Source organism: Anguilla anguilla, chromosome 7 (assembly GCF_013347855.1).
Source record: "Anguilla anguilla isolate fAngAng1 chromosome 7, fAngAng1.pri, whole genome shotgun sequence".
Classification (NCBI taxonomy): Eukaryota; Metazoa; Chordata; class Actinopteri; order Anguilliformes; family Anguillidae; genus Anguilla; species Anguilla anguilla.
Window position 1 is genome coordinate 52,803,430 of NC_049207.1, and position 20,885 is coordinate 52,824,314.

Consider the following 20,885-nt stretch of genomic DNA (forward strand, 5'->3'; position numbering starts at 1 on the left):
ACACACACACACACACACACACACACACACACACACACACACATACACACACACCCAGCACAGCTAGGTGAGCTCCAACGCAACACATGCGATCATCTGCAGTTTCCCTCTGCTCACTGCGTGTGATGAATTGGACATGAATTCATAAGCCTGTTATAAGCATGTATATGAGGCTGCTCTTTCCCTGAAGAATGAAAATAACCTTGTGAGGGAGACCCCAGCGGCCATGGCCATCGATACTGAAGCACCAAACACACAGGGGGGCACGAAGGGTCTTCATACAACCATACATTTACCCTTAGCAGGTACCGTTCACACACAGGAACCGTAAAGCAAACCAATTACACCAGACAAGCTTTCATTCGGAGGTGAAAAAATAAGGTATCTGGAGAATGTACGACCCCTCTGCCAGAAATGATCTCAGTTCCCCTCACTGGCCGGCCTCTTCGGCTTCAAACACTGATTCTGTGTTGTAGCAACATCATAACAAAATGGAGGGGCAGGGAGGGGTGAGGCGAGGGAGGGGCTTTGGGCAGGGAGCCTTGATAAAATATCTCCCCTTTTCAGTGCAGTTCGAGGAGGGGGGGGGGGGGGGGGGGGGGGGGTGAACGGGACCTCCTGGCTGCTCATTCCCAGAGGCCAAACATTCAGAGAGGAGAGAACATAACCAAAACAAACAGCCCGTCGGCGGCCCCTGCTGCTACTACACCTCCCCCAACCACACACACCAATCCCACCCCCCACCGCACCTGCGAACAGCAGCCACTGAACGTTTCTCCTACACTCTAACAAGCATGGCTGATACTGCTTAACACAGAATATGCAAGGGGGGGGAATCAGTCCAAAACCTCCTGCTATCCCCCATAATATACACCTGCATCATACCGTGCTCTACCCAGCCCAAACCCCTGCACTCAAACGCAGAGCAACGAGGCACAGATAAGCTCATATCCACTATTATTAGTTTTATTATTCACTTAATGTTTTTGCATTAAACGTCACGATAAGCAGCAACACTCTGTGAGCCTCAGCCGGCTCTGACGCACGTGAAACGCATGTTTGGAAGGGTCTGGAAAAAAGAGCCTCTTACCTCCGCGACGACGTGCTGAATTACCACGGCGACGGCCTCGAAGCGGCGGTTTCCGGAGGCGAGGAGCTTCTTCAGCTGCTGGAGGCGCTTGCCGCCGGCGCCGCCGTCGGCCCGCGGCCGGTGGAGCTCCGCGCCCGGCGGCTTGGTGTCGGCGGGCAGCAGGTCCGGCGGCGCGGGCGTCGGCACGGGAGCCTGGGTCCGGGGGCTCGCCCGCTGCTGCCTGCTCCGGTCCACTGCAAGAGAGCATCCGTTTAGCGTCGCCACAGCGTTCAGCATCCTCCTCCACCCCCTCTTCCTCCTCCTCCTCCTCCTCCTGCTCCGTCGGAGCCGGAGACAGGCTCCCGGGTCTGAGACCTGCCGTGCCGGAGAAGCTCGTCGTGGCGCGGGCGGTGTCTGCCGTCCCGGCCCCCGGTTTGTGTTAGAGACGGAGCGCGGTGCCGTCCGGAGCTCACTCCGGAGCATCAGACTGAGTCACTGAGCAATTAGAGAGAGCCGTACAGCCGTACAGACGCACAGCCGCCCCACACAAAATGGAGCCCCTCAATGAGATTACGGCCATTTCCCCGAGCGGAGCTTCCTGTGTGAGCGCGGCGCAGTCAGGAGGACCTTATTTTAGCAGGGCCGTGCCACTGAGGGTTTGATTTACATCAGCCTTATAAATATGACACCCAGGGCATAATAATGGAACGGGGAGCGCTAATGAGAAACTGCACTAGCCCAGCAGCCCCCCAACGGCAGGGGAGGGGGCCACACAGCGCTGGAATAGGGGCACCCATCTGCCCCCCCCCCCCCCAAAAAAACCACAACAACAAGCGATTTATTACAGCTCTCCAGTGCGTGATGCTCCAGACCGGGCCTCTCAGCACGTCACGGGTACGGCCTGTTCTGTCATAAACGCCGCACGCGCTCAGAGAGAGGCGGAGCCGACGCATCGCTAAAATTCCACATTAATGAGCCATATATATGTTGCCAATCCCCTTTCGACAGCATTCGTTCACATTGCGCTCATAATTGGACTTTGTTTAGACAGACATCTGGCAAAACCGAAATGGAAAACTGGTGGGGTGGGGTGGGGTGGGGGGGGGGAAGACATTTAAAAAAGGTTCGCACCCTGCACGTCAGGTTTCTTAATCTCCATCTGGCAGTGGACTCCTCGTGTAGCTAATTCTGTGGCTACGGTTTCTGGCTCTGACATTTAAGAGACGCTTAACGCTGCTTCAGATACCGCTCACCAGAGGACTGAGGAATGCGCTCTTCCCCCAGAAATAACTGAGCATGAGTCACTTGACTGAGGCCACCTACACAGCCTCACGAAAGATCTGAACTGTGCTTATGAACAAGCACCTGGTTATGTGCATGCTCCTGGTTATGTGCATGCTCCTGGTTATGTGCATGCTCCTGGTTATGTGCATGGTCCTGATTATACATGTGCAAGCTCCTGCTTATGTGTGTGCACACTCCTGGTTGTGTGTGTGCACACTCCTGGTTACGAGCACGCTCCTGGAAATCAATGCAGTGTAAACGGTTGCTCAGAAGCCTGCAAACATGAGTCTGTAGCAGAATCACTGTGTGTATGAAGCAGTTAAATTTGGCAATGCACAGCAGCCCCTCCTTTTCCAGCTCTGCTTCAGAGGGGCCAACTCGGAAAAAGGGCCACGCCTCCCAGCGAGAGCATAAGAGCCAATCAGAAACTCTGCCCTCCGTCGCTCGGGAAACAAGGAGTCTCCTTTCACAACAGTGTAAGTACAGAAACGGCCACACAACGGACGACTTCTGTCCACGTTCCCTCTTCTCCACATTCAGCCACGATGAAGAAACAGAATGTAAATGACCCTGATTCAAAGACGCCAAAGTGGTCTCCTGAAGTTAAATTCATTAGGTTAATATGAAGCCAAGAAATACATCTTCCCATTAAAGGGGAGAATGGTCATGCTGAGGGGCTATCTATCAACAGGACGGGGCAACTGCAGACCATAACAGATGCAGAACATCATGTGACACAATTAGGGGGGCAAACGCTCGACAGAGAGGAGAAAACAGAAGATTCCGGCACAAAGACGTCAAGTGCTCAGCTGTGACGTGCATCAGACAGACAGACAGACAGACGGACGGACAGACAGACAGACAGACAGACAGACAGACAGACAGACAGACAGAGACAGACAGACAGCCACGTGTAGGTGCTAAAGGTTCAGTACAAGAGGAGAACAGAATGTGACCGTGTCAGAATTCTGACAGCGCATTCCAAGCACCGCCCTCCATCGCAGGGCACGCCCCAATCAGATACCATTCGGATGAAACATCAGATCACATTTAACGCTGGGGGAAATCTGGCCTCTAAAACGATTCACTAATGCATTTATTTCATTACTTTAAACGAGAGAGAACTGCATATATCAGCATGTATTATTCATGAAGCTCCAACTGTAGGTACGATACAGCAAAATGTGAGGAGGACTCTGTTCAGTATCCACAAAGTTAAAATGAAGCCATTAACTTGAAGCCACATAGTTCTTATACACACTGAATTTTTCAAGACATGGACGTAACATTGATTGTTAGCATTTATTTGGGTTGAGGGGAGAGAGCACTTCTGAGGTTAGAGTTCAAACAAAACTTTTTATATTCCATGATGTGCATTTGTATCATTTGTAATATCATACAACCTGAATTAAATTTTTAAAGCTGGTGGCGCACAGTTATATAGCCTATACTTTACAGAGTCTAGTTTAATGACGAGAATCCACATCAAACACATTACCACATGTTCGACATAAAATAGCTTTTTCCTACGAAAGATTAGATTATGGAAAAAACATGTACTGCATTGGAATCACATCTGCTCTGAACTTTAAATTCAGCAAAAAAGCCCCTGCGATACTTTTGACTCTTCTGACTCCTACACTGCAGACTGCACTCTATCGACACAACAACATTAAAATGAAAACACTTACACATCAGTGCATGCAGAAATACTAGGGCATTTTAAAAGAGAAACCAATGTGAAAAACCTGAAACATTCCAAAAGGGAAAGTTACTACATGAACCATGCCAAGACTAACACACTAATATCAACAAATCTGTTGGATCATTTCACATTAAACCCTTTAGAATCAACAGAAGCTTTTAGCATGAAGAGTTTCCCCCTTTGTACACGTTCTGCTGGCTGTTTTGAGAGTAGACTTCATTGCTACAGCTCCCCCTGCTGGTCGGACTGAGCATTTACGAGTTCGGTCCTCTGAACGCCAGCGTTTCTGACACAATGCTGCAGCCCTGCGCCTCAGTGAAGTAATTACCCCACAGCGTGTAGCAGCGTTCACAGTGAGTGGCTGCTGCATTGCAGCTGGCCCCGCACACAGTGCTCTACACAGATACGGTGCCTCACACCCAAATTAGCACGCATCCCAACCGCTTCAGAGATTTGTTTTGATTTCTCACCAAATTCGCCCCTGTAACCACCGAGTGAATTTATCTTTTACTCCACAGTACTGATGGAAATCTTCTGCTTCTCGTTTCCACAGCAACAACACACGAATATATGAGGGAAAAAATAGAAATCAAGGAAAATTTATGTACGGGTTGATTTAAATCGCAAAATGTTCAAACAAAATGAAAGCAGGATCAGTCCAGATTTGGATGCCCATCAATTTTGCTGAGGTTTGTATGACCATGAAACATGACAAGCAATGACACAGCATGTAAACTCTCAAGCACTGCATCCCCTTACACTGTACAAAGGACCGTCCATCACAAATCAATGCTGTTTACAGAGGGATCAATTATGTACAGCCATTGCTGTACAATAGACCAGTGTTCCTCCATTTCCACCGTTTAATCACGTTACGGTAATCCCTATGTATGGAGGAATATATAATCGTAGAACACATTTAGCCTTGTGAGCGGTTTAAAGGTGGTCCTCACCCAATTTCAGTAAAGAACAGGTGGGGCTTCGCATATGAGTAGAGGATAATATAACAGAAGGATCTTACATTGGGGATTAGAAAAGTACAAACAAGAAAAAAAATTCAGCGCACAGTAAATTTAAGAATGTTAGAAATGAAGTGTGCTCCAAGTACACAATTTTCCCCATTGTGCCTCAACGACCTTTAGAAAACAAAGACTGGGATTTCAATGAGCTTACTCACAGTACACAAAATGCCAGATATTAAAGACAACTACTGTTCTTCCATCTTAATTACATCAAAAACCAAAAATGTAAGATTCAGTTGCAAAGAATCAAAAGCAAACATTTGGTTCACATTTGTGGCTTGCTTGTTATTCCCCAGGGTGTGCAGAGGAAACGTCTGTAAAACTGGTTCGAGCAATCATCGGATTAACTTAAATGCGGAGAATTACTGGTACTTCTAGTACTGTTAATGGCAAATTGGAGGGAGTTGCTCCAGTGAAGGTCATGTGACGTGGTTTGGGAAAAGTCGCGTGTGCCTTTGCACCTGTGCCTATATGCCTGTTCACCTGAGCTAATCCACATTCATAATTCACAAGCTGCAAGTGAATTATTCAGCAGCAAGAGTGGTTTCCATGCAGACACTTTCCCATCTCCTCCATCTGTGACGGGTAAATAAATAAACCAATGGGAAACAGTAAATCGCTCATAACTGAAGAAATATGAAATATGAACATAGAAAACACATTCGGAGTGTATATGAAAGACGGTTTGGATCAGACGCTGGCTGTCCAGAACAGACTCTCCTCTGTCCGCTACGACAGACAAGAGAAGTTCAACCATTTCCGTCCGTCTTCGGATCAAAGAGCCGAACTTTAGCGGCTGGATTCCTCTGGGCTGATGTCGCAATGAGGAAATTAATTCACAGTGGACGGACACCCACACGGGCACCGCCCACGCTGGCACCGCCAGGACCCGGCGTTTCGGGGGCAGATGGCGGACAGATCCCTCACAATGACACGCCTGTCACGGGGCGCAACGACACGAGGGGCCAGAGGACCCGAACCTCAGCCAGTCAGATTAAAGCGTCGCCATGGCACCCAGAGAGGAACCTGTGATTAGCTCTACATCAGCCCTTCATTACACACTCTTGACTCATTTTAGAAGTTTCTTTCCTTTTTTTTGACAGTACAGGAAATGGGGAGGAAGGTTTCCCACCCCAGCCACAGACTATATGTATACATAATTATGTACGAGAAAATATTAAGTCAATTTTGTACATATACAGTGGCAATGTTCACGCTCTCTGTTTTATGTAGACACACTGCCTGTATAAAATGCCCTCCATAAGGGGCGGGGCCCAAGGCCTCCTGGGTCGGGGCGGGTCTCAAGGACCCCTGGGTCGGGGAGGAGCGGGCCCAAGGCCTCCTGGGTCGGGGCGGGAAGGACGCGTGCGCTCCCTGACCCCGACTTTAGAAACTGCCGGACGCCACAGACAATACATCCCCCCGCACGCACGCTTCGGGTCTGGAACGAGGCCATTTCACGCAGAAACAACAAATCTCACCGAACAGCAGTGATCAAAGTGGCTTATATATTTTTGTTGTTTTTAGAAGTAATGCCTTGCATCACACTTTCAATAAAAATCAATATCTCAAAAAAAAAAACAAAGCATCAACACAAATACCCTGACTGGTATCAAGTCTCATTTCTCATTCACTATGATGAGCAAAAAAACCATTTTACAGAAGTGCTCAGTGGGATGTGAATGTCTCATTCTCCAGCCTCACTAAAAAATAACGTCACATCGTATGAGTCAGACGCACCTGAGGTTCAATGAATAAGAAAAGGACAGATCAAACCCAGTGTATTTTCTGGCTTGCTTTGGCCATTTTATCTAGCAAACTACACACCATATGCTGTGTTTCGTAATTTAAACTCACTTTGTAACAGCTACATTAAACCTTATTAGCAAGAACACATCTAAGTAGCTACATTTGACAGCAAATGTGGACAAACGGAATTCAGGGCTTATAGAGTGGCTTTAATTGCCAGCCAGTGAACACGCTTTTTCCCCCAATTTAATCTGATACTTAAACTTGAAAATGTAAATCCAGGCTAGCCCCACTGGCAACTAAAAACAGTGTGTATAATGAATTTATAACCTGAAATGGATGCCGCCTCGGAATCTTAAAATTTTTTAAGTGGCCACAATACTAACATGTGACATAACTTTTGAAAAGCTTTATTTCAACAATTTAATGCAATTTACTGTATAGCCAGCCTTTTGGTAAAAAGGGGTACAGATGGACAACAGTAACTGATCTCCATATGATACTTTTTTTTGTCAACAAGGAAGCTTAATTGCTAATCAGCCTGTTTTAATACCCATACCAAGGAATCAATTATGACACCACATGATTCCACTTACATTACACATTCTGGTTAATCATCATTAATCATGAGCCAATTATTCTATAACATCTATTAAATTCATCATTTAACCTTTCAGCATGAACTCAAATGTTCCTCTGAACCTTGAGTTTGGATGAAAGCCCTTCAGCACTACGGTGAGACTGTAAGAAGTACCATGCTAGTAATGGAGTTCAAACCCTGTTCTTCTCTCCGTCTAGCCTTCTAAAAATAACTTGCCACAGGAAAGTGTGTGAAAAGAACAGCCCTCGGTGCTCATAAATGTCTGAGGGAATTTTCCTGTCAGAACAATGTTCTCAAACGAGTGAGCATCCTTGCTTCAACCCCAGCGACTGAAGCCTGACTAACCTACATTTCACGCTCTGACCAGAGAAGTAGGTTTCTAAACCAGTAAGATGGAGTACAAACACGATCAACGGCTACAGTAGGCAGACGGGAGGAAGGGGAAAAAAAACATCCTATAATTACATTTTTTGAGGAAAAACACAACATGTACAATTTCATTTTCACTCAGGTACAACACGATCACCACATTTTAATAAAAATTAACAGCCTTCAATTTGCGTTTTTATGATATGCAAATGTGCCTTCTGCGCAAAGGACTCAGCGGGAACGTCGGCTTGAAAGGCTGCCGCTTCTGCTGAGGAGAAACCGCTCAGGATTACGACCAAACGCACAAACTGATTAAAGACGCTCGCGGACGGCCACGGACTCGAACGTTTCGTGGCGTTTCCCCCGGAGACTGACCTGAGCGGAACACGACCGTGCTCCTCTTGCATCCCGACAGCAGCTGAAGGTTCCGGAGCAGACCCTTCGCCGTCAGCTTCACGTGGATGTTGGACAGGGAGAATTTCGGAGACCATAACATTTCGAAAATCAAGGATGCGGGACGCTGCCCCCCCACCACCCCACCCACCGTCGCCGCCCTCTCGTCAAACGCAAAAAGTCGAAAAGGCGCCTTTCTCGGTCAGCTACCGCATGCCAAGGGGCTGTAGAGAGCAACGTGGTACCCAGACCGCTCGAAATCCAACGAGAGGCACGCAAGCGAGAGGGAAAATTAACGGCAGTCGTGACAAAAACAACCCTCCCCCCTCCCCTCCCCTTCACTTCACCATCACAGCGCTCCTTCCACGCGACGAAAAACCGGCGGCTCTCGTCCAAAAAGGGGGGACGTCTCCGGCGGGACGGGTAGTGACAGATGTGATGGGGGGGGTGGCGAGGGCTAATCCGCACGGTCGACGCGGCTGTACGGGCACTCACACCCAGACAAAGCTCAGCAGCATCCCTGAGCCGACGGCACACTGAGGGATGCAGGGCATGGGGGAGGAGGGGAGGGGGGAGGGGCAGCGCGCAGAGCCGGGAGGGGGCGGGGCCTGACATGGGCTCGCTCGCTCGCTCTCCACACCGAGCGAGAAAGAGGGAGAGAGAGGGAGAGGCAGCGACGGTTCATCACAAGGTTATTCCTGACAACACTATGGAGGGAAAGGCGGCCATAATACACACACCGCTGTGCCACAGCGCGCATTGTCCTCCTCACAACAGACGTTGTGTGTCATCTCATCAGTGCAGATAAAATCTCTAGAGAGCCGGTGTGAATTAAAGAACACAAATGCCTTTGAGGAACAAAAAAAAGGGGGGAGGGTAAAAAAAAAAAACCTGTATCTTAATATTTATGAGATACATGGTTTCACAAAATGGCTTGCGTGAGTGAGACTGGTCCAGATCAACCCACGGTTTTTTGTTTGTGATGGGGGGGGGGCAGAATGTTAAAGGTACTGCTCCTAATGAAGAATGCGGAATGGCGCTGAAATGGCTATATTAAGCGAGCTGAGAGAAGGGCGATCCAAACCTGCAATCAGGCTCCAGCCATACGGTGGCCCAGAGCAGGCAGGCTAGGCTAACACGGCTCACAGGCACAGCCAGCACATGGTGATTTAGCATCACCTTTCTATTCATATTACCACCATAATTAGCAATACAGTGATGCTATATTCACTTATTCCACGTCCTGTATTGATATGGAATGTTGAAATACGGAATTTAAAACCAGTTGCGTACATAATTGTGGATCTTTCAAATAGAATATGGCTAATTGATATTTAGTGTTCGCACTAGGCTCGCGCACACACGCACATGCGCGCACGCACACACTTGCATAGCACAATGAACTGCCTGTTAAGGAAATCATAGAGAAAGGACTGTACGATGAAGCCCTGACAACAATAGCCGAGTATTGACCATTGGCTCTTTGTATTGGCTCCTGTGCGGCGGAACATGCTGGAATGCTCCAGACTCCCACAGGGGACGGCGGACGGCCTCCTCGCGTTGCGTTCACGACGCCAGCACACCACGGCAGGCCTCGTCCCCCCGCCCCCCCCCGCCCCGGCCGTAATTATGTCCTAAGTGCAGTTATGTTTACAGGAAGCACATGCGGAGAAACGTGTGGGCTGCAAGACGTCATGCGTCTCAAAGTGCCAGACAAGGGGGCCAATCACAGCGTCTAAAATAACCACTCTGAAAGAAAAGCACCAGAGTGTGCAGAATTCTGCTGGAATGGATATTTTGACAGACAAGAGAACAGAAAGTAACCCCCTTCTTCAGAGCAAAAAAATTTGGACGCTTGCCTACACCTTCATGACACATATATTTTGGAGAGATTTCTCTCCTTGCTGTACAAGTGAGAACAAAACAATAAATAGTTAAATTATGTGTAATCTTACACAGTGCTGATAGTGTACTAGGCAGGCAATAATGCACAGAATGATTTTGGAACCAAATATGAATGGGTTCTCACCAGCCTCCATTCTTGTTTAAATTTGCACACTGGCTAAACGGTTCAGATTATAAGACAGGTGAAGATTACCCCAAGGAACCTCCAGAACTTAGCAGCTGGTCTCCAGTATGACTGTTTTCACCAGTATACCAGTGTTCAGCATTGGATTTCATGAACTAGGCTGATGAGGACTTCTATCAACCAATGAAAAACAACTACTCAACCACAAACCAATAAAAAGACCACTCAACCACCAGCCAATGAAAAATGGCTGCTCAGCAACACAGCCAATGAAAAACGGCCCATCAGCAACACAGCCAATGAAAAATGACCACTCAATCACACAGCCATGTCCTAGCAGCCGCTTCTCACACAAAGCAAGTGAGTGCGCGCTGGAGGAGACTAACGGTAACAGTCAGACACAGGCACTGAGGCAGAACACGAGGAGCTTTAGTGAGATTGAGCTTTAAGACAACAGCAATCCACCTGAGCCATCCACAGAGACAAACCACCCAACAGCACAGCTAACAGGGGAATACAATGTGCCAGTAACTAAAGCAAATGCATATCCTCCTAAGACCCAGCAATTAATTTTTGTTCCTTGTAAGGAACACAAGTCTGTTTTCTTAATATCAACACCTATATTCTACAATGCTAAAACCTACATTACAAGGGATATAAAAATAAAAATATATTTGAAAATGACTTCAAGGCACATAATACAAGACACTTGCATTATGTAAAAAAAAAAAAAATTTAAATACGTTTTTTTTTGCTGCTGAGTTGCCAGAGGAAATATAAATTAAATAACTACAAATGCTGGGTGGTTATGAGTGCCCTGGACTTCTGTTCTCTGTACTTTAAAATCTGAGACTAAGCTAAGGGGGTGAAACAAAATGGAAGTTCCGTAATGTGGCAAAAACAGAACTGCGATAAAAGTTGAACAAATGGCTGGTTTCCAAGGCACCCTTGTGATTATGTCCAAAAGGACAGGTAAAAGTAACTGGCCATTTTAGCTGAACGACAGCAGGCCTATTCCGCAGTTTAAGTGCCCTCCTCGGTTCAGCTCTTGCTTTAACAGCCGAGGCCTGGTGTGCAGCTACACGCGTTGGCCAATGAGCACATCGGCCACCCATGAGTCACATCTGTTAGAGCCCAACCAAATCATAGAAATATTCAAATTCAAATCAAGGCTTCTCCAAATGGATGTCAACTTCAATGCTTTAGATTAGCATGTGGTCCGAAACATAAAAAGGTCTGAAATACAGCCAACTTTCACTTTCAAAAAGTATTTTTTACATGTACATTTAGTGCCACTTTAAAAGACCAGGCATTTTGAAGCTGCTCTCAGGATTAAATATTTAAATGCACATATGAACACCATTTGTACTACTAGTGTATGACACAGCAGCCTAAAGTCAGAGTCAAGTACGCTAATCTAAATATATGGATATATTTTCCCCAAATAATTCATCGTGCAATGATAGCATCAGAAGAATTTGATAGTTCCTGGAGTTTTATTCGTGCACTAGAACTGAGATTACTCCAGATTACTCACTGAGGACAGATTACTCACAAAGGCACCTTAATATTAAAGAGCATTCATTCACCCTACAACAGTAGAAGCGTAAAACGAGGTCAGTCACTCTCCATGCATTCGTCACAATAGACCATGTAATGTTACGGCAGGCTAAATAGAAACGACATGTTTACCCGGGAGCAGTTCCATTTTACAATACGCATCTGTAGGAGTGCTTTAGTTCTACATAAAACACCATGTTCCATTGACTACATAAAACATCATGTTCCATTGACTACACAAAACATCATGTTCCAGTGACCACATAAAACATCATGTTCCAGTGACTACATAAAACATCATGTTCCAATTACTACATAAAACATCATGTTCCATTGACTGCAGCAGAGTGAATGTAACCCAACCCTGAGCATCTCATAGTGAGTGACTGTTATACACGCTTATACGAGGGACAGGCTGAGAAGCTGCTCAGCGCAGCGATGCTCTGGGCTACGGCTACAATCCGGCGGGATCGCGGCGGCCGCCGTCCCTGACAGGTCCGTGACGGACGGGCCTCGGTCGCTGCGGCACGCGGCCGCGGTGCTGAGTGGGCGTTTATGGGCAGACTGCACCGCTGAACGGGCATGAAGAGGGGCGGGGTCAACACGCCGTGTGTTACAGCGTTACATTTCAGCGCGCAGCTCCACGGTACTGCAGGCACTGACAGATGTGAGCAGTAGAACTTCCTCACAAGCTGTGGATGCGTTTTAATACCATGCGCATAGATCACTGGCATCACATCCAGTCCCCCTGGGTCTATGACTACTGAGAGCACAAATTCTAAAGGATCATCAAGTTAGTTTTGTCAGTAGTACCATTAGGGGAAAAGCTTTTTGCAGGTGGCAATGCTGTCACAGGGAATCTCAATTTCAGTGAGAGAAAAGCAGTATATGGAAGCCAAATGTCTGCCCTCCACTCTCTCAGTCTGAAGTTGTAATTAAAGGACTGACGGCTCATCCAGGGACTCGTTTGTTTACAGGGAGGTAGAGGTTTGCGTGAAGGCCGGTTAGAGATTAGAGAGTGAAACAGCGCTGAGGGAAGAAAGCCAGATCACAGACAGGCAGGTACTGCGGTCAGACGGCCATTAGCCTGCCGAACGAGAGCACGGCTCGGTAAATAAGGCCAGCGGACAGAACTTCAGCTCCAGCCTCGCTCATTCCCGCTCACACCCGCGTACCTGGAGGAGCCGTGGCCGGCCGCTGGAACCTTCCGGACCCGGCCCGGTGCAGCGGGCTCGCCGCGGACTTCGAGGGCGTCTGGCTCGTTACAGCCGCATTCTTCACTCCTGGCACAACGAGAGGGAACAGGACAGATTCCATGAAGGTTCGGCGATGGACCGTCCCATTAAACGAGTGAGAACGATGCGGTCTGGTCCCTGTGAGGAGTCAACGCCACCGCTTACTGTAGCACGCTGAGCTTAGCTCGCTTAAACTTGGATAACTATCAAACGAATGCTATGCATGGGTTAGGGCAGAGGGGGTAGAAAGATGTTGACAGATACAAAGGGCATTTGATTTGGGCATCATGATTGTTTGTGCTGTGTGACCAATCAGTGGGAGGGGAGGGTTTAATTTAATCAACATCACTGTATGAAGGCATGCCCTGGCGAGATCTGATCCGTTTTATTATATCATCTACCAGAGAATATCAGTGCATTAAATCTTGGACTATTACAGCATTGGCCTTATGTGCGGAGCCAAACCACATTATTGTTTCCCAGGGAAAAAAACATTGTCATTCAATATCTGGTTATTAATTTTAGTTTCTATTTAACAGATGAGATACAAAGTAAAAGCAGACCTAACAAGATGCTTATAATATTAGTATCAATCAATCTAGAAAAAAAGCTGTAGGACATGAAGTTGTCGATGGAACACCCATATTCTTCCAAATTACAATATAAAAATTGAACCACAGGGAACATTAGGAAATAACAGTATGAAGAACTGTAAAAAGCGACATGTGGAATACCAAGCCAAAACAAGCCAAAGTGGAGATCAGTGACTTATGTGATGTATAAGCAAGCAGGCTTACATACAATCTCCTTGGGTTCACTTCCCAGAAGTGGCTGTGCAGTAACAGTGCCAGTCATGTTTAGCCAAGCAGTGATTTTTGCCTTATTTTGAACTGTGTCCCTGAAGCCAGCCCTCCTCTACCCCCACCCCCCTGCCTCTCGCCCCAACCCCCTACACACACCACCACTGCAGCGTTTGGACACAGTTATTTATATTTCAGAAGGCTCTCCTTCTCCTTCATTACTCCATCTGTTCTTTGTTTCTGGTTAGCGGCGGCGTGAATGCTACAGTACGCTTTAAAAGGACATCTAAATGCAAACACCACAAATGTCAATGCTGACAATACACCTCTGTGTACTGGTAATGTGCACAATGGATTAAAAACTCAAAACTTAATGAACACAAAGTTGGTGCATTACACCATATATTTGTGTAATATTTACAGAAGCAAAGATAAATGAGGCCCTTGGTCACTGCTTGTAGTAAACAGGCAAGCCGTACGGTCCAAGTGCATAGAGCACTCCAAAACAAATGGCATTTCTGACCGTTCGGAGACCAGAAACATTGAATCTTAACCACACAATAACCACAAAGTAGCAATAAAGCAGCTATAAGCACTGAACAGAGTGGATGCTAAATTATAAATGCTGTACTCAAACACTGTACACATAGGGGAGAATCATTTCCACAGATAACACTAAAACCTTATTCACACTGTGCAAACAAACACAATACAATCATTTGATTTTAAACTATGATCAGGAAATTGACTGTTGGCGATCGTTTGTCTATTTTCAATCTCTATTTAATCTGTTCCATTCAACAGTATACTGGAAGCAAACTGCACAACTGGGAACATTTCACAAAGCGTGATAAAAGAGAGGCAGCTAAACTTCTGTAAATATTATGAAATAGTAACACTGCTGGCTGGCGCGAAAGGGACTCAGAAAGTAATTACATCATTTATAAGGTCAGACGGGAATTGAGAAATAGTTTCTTGGAGGGAGGAGAAGAAAAATAAAAACCAAAAAAAAAAAAAATCACTTCAAGTAAGAAGCAACATTGGCCTCTTAACTCTACATACACACAGTGCATCATTTCCACAGTTCACTCAAAAAATAACTATACTATAACAGCATGGAAACATGGGTCATATGGTATGGATTTTCCATTGTGCTGTGCAGTGTGGTTTTTAGTGGTCAAACTGAGGGTTGTTGGGGGGAATGGGGGGGTGTGGGGTTTTGGGGAAAGCACAGTCACAGACCGATCTGAGGCGAGGTGGGAGGGGGTGGGGGGGTGGAGCACAGTCATAGGTCGATCTGAGGCGAGGTCAGAGACCCCCCAGCTCCTTACCTGCAGCGAGGGCCTTCCTCTGAGGAGACTGGACGACGACTCTCACGCCCCCGGTGGTCTTGGTGATGGGCGGTTTCCCAGCATGCCGAGGGGCTGGGGGCCCAGGACCCGCCTTACCGCCACTGGCAGGAACCGAAGCTGCTGATGCAAAAGACATTCCATTCCATTACATTCCAGCCATTTGGCAGACACTCTTATCCAGGGCAACTTACACAACTTTTAAATAGCATTTAGATTGCATCCATTTATACAGCTGGATATACACTAAAGCAATGCGGGTTAAGTACCTTGCTCAGGGCAACGTACAACGGCAGTGTCCTTCCTGGGAATTGAACCGGTCACCTTTAGGTTACAAGTCCAGTTCCTTACCCATTATACTATGCTGCCGCCCGAAAAGACTGGATCAGTTTCACAAGAATTAATGAATAAAACTAACGAGAGGAGAACGAGCAGCTCATAAAGTCATTATGGCAGATGAGGGAGTCAGTATCACCGGATATGGGGCAGTGGAGAAGATTAAACTTGTAGTAGGAATACTTCCAAAACTGCAATTGTATCCGAACATAATGGTGCCTGTGGGCACACACAAGGTGCAATAACTAACAAATGTGAAAAATCCATTTTACTCTAGCTACAGAAATTAAAAACCAGATGTACAATTAAATTCAAACGGCTGAGATTTCAAAAGGACTATTGCATATGATACATTTACATTTGAATTGAACACCCTCAAATCACGGTTGGCAAAAAGCCTTTGTGTTTAAAATCAATCACCAGTACATGTTTACCCTGCAGATTAAAGCCTTTTGAGGGAATAATTTCACTGCACACAAAAGCCACCTTCATGTAAGCAAGCAGCTCGCATGTCCCCTCAGAACAGCCTTTAAACGCCGACGCATTTTAACGAGGATAACTCAACCGAGCGCGCGGCCAAAAGCCTCCCCTGCAGGTTTCTACAGCCTCGTAAAAATGAGTAATACCAGCGAACAGGACAGGAGCGCTTCGCAGGAATGCTTCGGGGGGGAAACCGCGGCGGAGAGCGAGCCGTTTCATTCATACGCCAGAGGAACATCCGAGCTCGCATCAACAACAATGAGCACGCTGCGAGCACACCCTGAACCCAGAGCGCACGCTGCATTTCAGAAGCGCATCGGATCGGATGCAGGAAAAAAACACCAGCTATTATTAGTATTATTATTACTATTATTACTCCCCCCCCCCTTTCAAAGTCAAACTTACTTTTCCACAGCTGGACTCTGGCTTTCCCGTTGAAAGCGGCCAGCAGAGGGATGATGCAGAAGCGATAGGACGCGATTAGCAGGCATGTGAGCAGAGTCAGGTCACAGGGGGTGCCTGCGCTGCCACCGCCGCCGCCGCCGCTGCCGCCGTGCGGGCCGAGGGTGGAGTTGGCGAAAAGGTGCGCCGCGAGCTCCGTGTAGGTGCAGCTCCGCAGTCCACCGGGAGCGGACATGGGGCGAAACGCGCGCGGGGGGGGGGTTGGAGAAGGGCCCCAAAAAATGAATAAAAACGGAAAAACAACAAACAAAAGCGCTACGAGGGTATCGCGGCCATGTTCTCTGTGCTCTCTCCCCCCTCTCTTCTCTCTGCCTCCACTCAGTGAACTAGAGTGGAACAAACCCTCCCTCCCACCCTCCCCTCCCAGACACCCGCGTGCAGGGAGGGGAACGAACACAAAGGCAGCGTGCTCCTTGGCCAATGGGAGAGCGGCGCGGAGCTGAAGATGCTGGAAGAAAGGGGTCCATTGTGCCACGCGCTGCTTCTTCAGAAACAAGGGCCTTTACTGAGACCAAAAACCCCATTACACCCCAAATATTCCTCATCCATTTTTGGAAGTGAGAAATGTAATTTAGTGAATGGATTAAAATTCCCCCCCCCCCCCCCCCCCCCCCCCCCCCCCCCCCCCCCCCCCCCGCCGCCAAGTTTTGACATAAGCCATCTGGCTTTAGACATGACTAAGAGGCTTACTATCAAGATCAGGCCAAAAATAATGACGATAAATGCTCCCAAATATTCCAAAAAACCTGAAATTCCAGATTCCCTATGACTTTAAAAATGTATGACGAGCCTGTGCAATATCCTTCAGCAGGGAGGCACTCTCTAGACTTTATGCTCATTATTGCACGCATCAGTTTCACTGCTTAGTATAAAATTAAGGGAATAAGACAGCCCCCATTTTTCCTTCTGCTATAGTACTGCTGCATAATCAAGCTAAATCAAAAGCACTCCCATCAGAGTCTGTATTTGCAAAAATGGGTTTAAAAAAATAGATATAATACCAGCGGAGATTTAATTCTGAGCCTCAGGTTCAGCAAAGTCAATTTGCCATGAAATGTAGGTCGAGTGCACAGAATAATCTCTGCTTACATTAGCCAGCTGTGACCTTTGAACTGACGTGCAGAGTCACCGCTGTTCCACAGCCGCTAGCCGAGAGCCCAGGTATTGGGGGGGGGGGGGGGGGACTCGACATTCGCGATTTAAAAACGGTCGCTGTGCATGTGCAGACAGGACAGAGTTACCGCCGCAGTTAAACTCAGAACTGGATGGGCCTGCTTTGGCAAGGAGTCGCACGCACGGCACCAGAAGAGCGCCAAGAGGTGCCAGGCTTAGGGTCGGAGGAGGAACGGGACCGCCCCCTCTCTGAATGAGGTCACCCAAAACCTGATCCACATTCACCACCATGCACAACACGCTCTCTCCTGCGGGATCCCTGTGCAGTAACCATTCGACCGCAAATCGCATTTATGCAATAAAGAAGAGGTAGCGGACGGAACCCACATACACTGTGCATGCAGAGCGCTGGTTTCTCCTGTACAGACAGGCTACCCACCTTGTGCGCCGCCTGTGGCCGGACCCGGCTCGCCGTGGTCCTGGGCCTTCACGGGCAGCCTGGACACGCCCGCGGACCGCGGCAGGGCCACACCCGGGCCCAGGGTGGGTTTGGCGCCGGGGGCGACCGACGGCCTCTCCGTCAGTCTCGCTTTCTGACTTCCTGCGGGACACAAACGGCGTCACAAACCGGTCGGCCCAGGAGGCGGCGGCGGCATCCAAGAAACATTCATTTATCAGCAACGGATGCACGCGCCAGGTCGCCGCCGCCGCGGGGGGCGAAGGAGAGGAGGATTAACGTAAACACAACCGTCGTCGCGTTAGGTCATGCGTAAAATTCTCAAAGCAGGACTGGGCATGCTCCCGATGGAGACCGCGCCCTCTCCCACTTAGGCAACTGGCATCTTCGCGGAATCAACAGATCCATTACATCACGTTACATTAATTTGGTAGACGCTTTTATCCAAAGCGACGTACAGTAAGTGCACAGTGCATACAGCTCCAGCGAGATCGTTTCAGGAGGCTGAGGCAGGAAAGAGACCGCCGTTGTGGGGGGGTGGGGGTGGGGGGGGGGGGGGCGGTCAAAGGATGTTCCCCTCAATAGGTTTGGGACACAGCCCCCACTCCCCATATCCTCCCTGTGGAACAGCTGTAGCAACATCAGGGTCGTGAGCACAGAGACGGCTTCCTGCAGAGAGGACCTCAGTCACCACGACTGTCCAACTCTGACCCGACGCGCTGTGTAAAAACACCCGCCTTTCGCAAAATGAGCCGTGTTTCGATCGGAACGGAGGTTCATCAGAACATTTTTACAGCTGCAGGGAGGAAAGAAATATAATAAAATAAAACAGGAGCCTACAGCAGGAACAGTTTGAGGCTTCACTGCAAAGCAAATGGAGCATTTACAGATAATACCGCGCATTTAAACTAAATGGGCTGCAAATGAGACATTGTGCGTTGCTGGATTTATCATTTCAGCTGCGTCTTCATCGCCCAAGTGCATTTCGTGAATAAAAAGGCCCAATCAGATCAGTGCAAATGTGAGCATGACACTTTTGCAGGACTGCACCCCCCCAGCACAAAGCTCGGAAAAGAAAAATTTCTCAAAACACACAGAGCACCTGCTGGAAAAACAGGAAATCAAGTACAGACCTTCTACATAAGCAACTGGAACAGTTTTCAGTTATTATGAGACTATTCTGGATGACTGATGATAATCTGTAATCACCATGGGCAGAGGATAATCCCATTAAATCCAAATAATTTATAACACATTCTGAATAAATTAAGGCTGGTGCCAGGTATCATTAAAAAAAAAAAAACCCTGCAACATTTCACTGGTTTCAGAAACCCAAGGACACAGAGGCTACTCTCCCGTTTGGGTAGAGACATTGCGCTCATACTGTGAATTTCTGCAATAGTCTTTACAACATCCTTTACCTCCCCCCCGGTTTTTCCATTACCACACTCTGTGTCCCATTAGGAGCCCTGGCCCGATAAGTCCCTCTACGTGCGGACAGGCGATGCAGGAGGGGGCGTGTTTTATCACCACATCCCCTGGGGAATGACAGGGCGAAGGAAGTACACGAGTGACCGCAGAGGAGCCCGGGACAGGCGCTCGACTCATCAGGGAGAGGAAGGCTGCGGCACGGAGATTAGCAAGCCCTCCGAACGCACGCCCTCTCATGGTGAGATCTGGTACTGCAGGGTAACAGGTCTGTCCAGGAATGCAATTCATATTGCGGAAACCTGCCTGCGCACTCTGAATTACAGCACCTGACAAAGTGCCTGCAGGTAACTGGAATGGACATGGATTAAAGCACGGCCCTCTCAAGGTGAACTTTAATAGTTATTCAGTAACTACAGAAAATTAACCAACAACTCAAAATATACATTTTCTATGACACGTATGAAGATGTGCATTCACTCACGTCTGGTTTTGATTTGTATTCTGGCCATTTTTCTGGTCAACACATTTTCCTCTTACACAACAGACTCACACGTGCCTTTCTCCAGTTAGCCTGAGCAATGCAAACAAATGCTTAGCCAAGGAGAGTGGGGAGTGCAGTCAAAGTATGTAAACTCAGCCCACGAGAATTAAGGACTGGAGCTTTGAATTAGTTTTTACAATAAAAAAAAAGGAAGGATACCGGAGCATGTTTGTCAGAAAATGCCCTGGCTTTCTGAAAGCGATAACAGGGAGCGGAGCCTGTTTCAACAGAAGAGCGAAGCAGATCCATTCGGGGCAAAGGTGAGGGGTCAAAGGGCACATACAGGCTGGGAGCTTTGGGGATCAGGCTGTTGTTTAGGGTTGAATGCATGCTGCCTGTGCTCAATGCCTCAACCTTTCAGTCCCAGACTCAGAGCTGTGCTCACAGCCAACGCACATCGGTTTCAGCTTTCCTCAAACAAGTGGCTCTTTGTAAAAAGGTAACTTAATGTGGGGAAAATAAAGCTGTCTGTTCCTTAAGCTGCGTCTCAGTGGTGGGGGGGAAATGTAAAACTAAGTTTGATCCTGCTGGCAGCTCCGCAGACCAGTACCAAATCGTTTTAATCATTAATTTGGGAAACAAAAATAAACATTTCTAACGTTTTTTTTTAAAACACGCACCTCGCAAGCACGGAGCGGTCTGTGCTGCATCAGAACATGCTGTGTAGTAGAAGTGTCTGTTACATAACAGCGCTGTGCGGAGGCAGATCTTCCTCCCCGTCGCTGCAGCGGAGGCTAAAGCTCCGGTTATGCACGCACAGCCGCGCCGCCGTGTCACGGCTGGAAAAGGAGGATTCCTCGCTGCCCTTATCCTGTGTCTGCGTGCAGGCAGAGGTCCGGAATATCCGAGGAATTCTTTTTTTTTTTTTTTCTCCCCCCGTGCTGCAGTGACTGCGTCCCT

The 20,885-nt window shown here is 47.8% G+C and overlaps 1 protein-coding gene across 10 annotated transcripts in view; it reads right to left on the reverse strand.

The window, feature by feature from the left end:
• The window catches only part of mtus1a (microtubule associated tumor suppressor 1a), a 50,709-nt gene that overhangs the window by 15,768 nt on the left and 14,056 nt on the right, over window positions 1-20,885 (reverse strand). For 4 of the 10 annotated variants that reach the window (XM_035426682.1, XM_035426683.1, XM_035426685.1 and 1 more), the window contains exons 4-7: window positions 17,996-18,157; window positions 15,148-15,288; window positions 12,957-13,064; window positions 1,091-1,323 (exon numbers count right to left, since the gene is read on the reverse strand). In XM_035426682.1, coding sequence (XP_035282573.1) covers window positions 1,091-1,323; window positions 12,957-13,064; window positions 15,148-15,288; window positions 17,996-18,157 — 644 coding nt within the window. Of the gene's footprint in view, window positions 1-1,090; window positions 1,324-8,174; window positions 8,729-12,956; window positions 13,065-15,147; window positions 15,289-16,386; window positions 16,632-17,995; window positions 18,158-20,885 lie in introns of those variants that run through there. The other 6 variants (XM_035426684.1, XM_035426688.1, XM_035426687.1 and 3 more) reach the window with 6 other exon arrangements.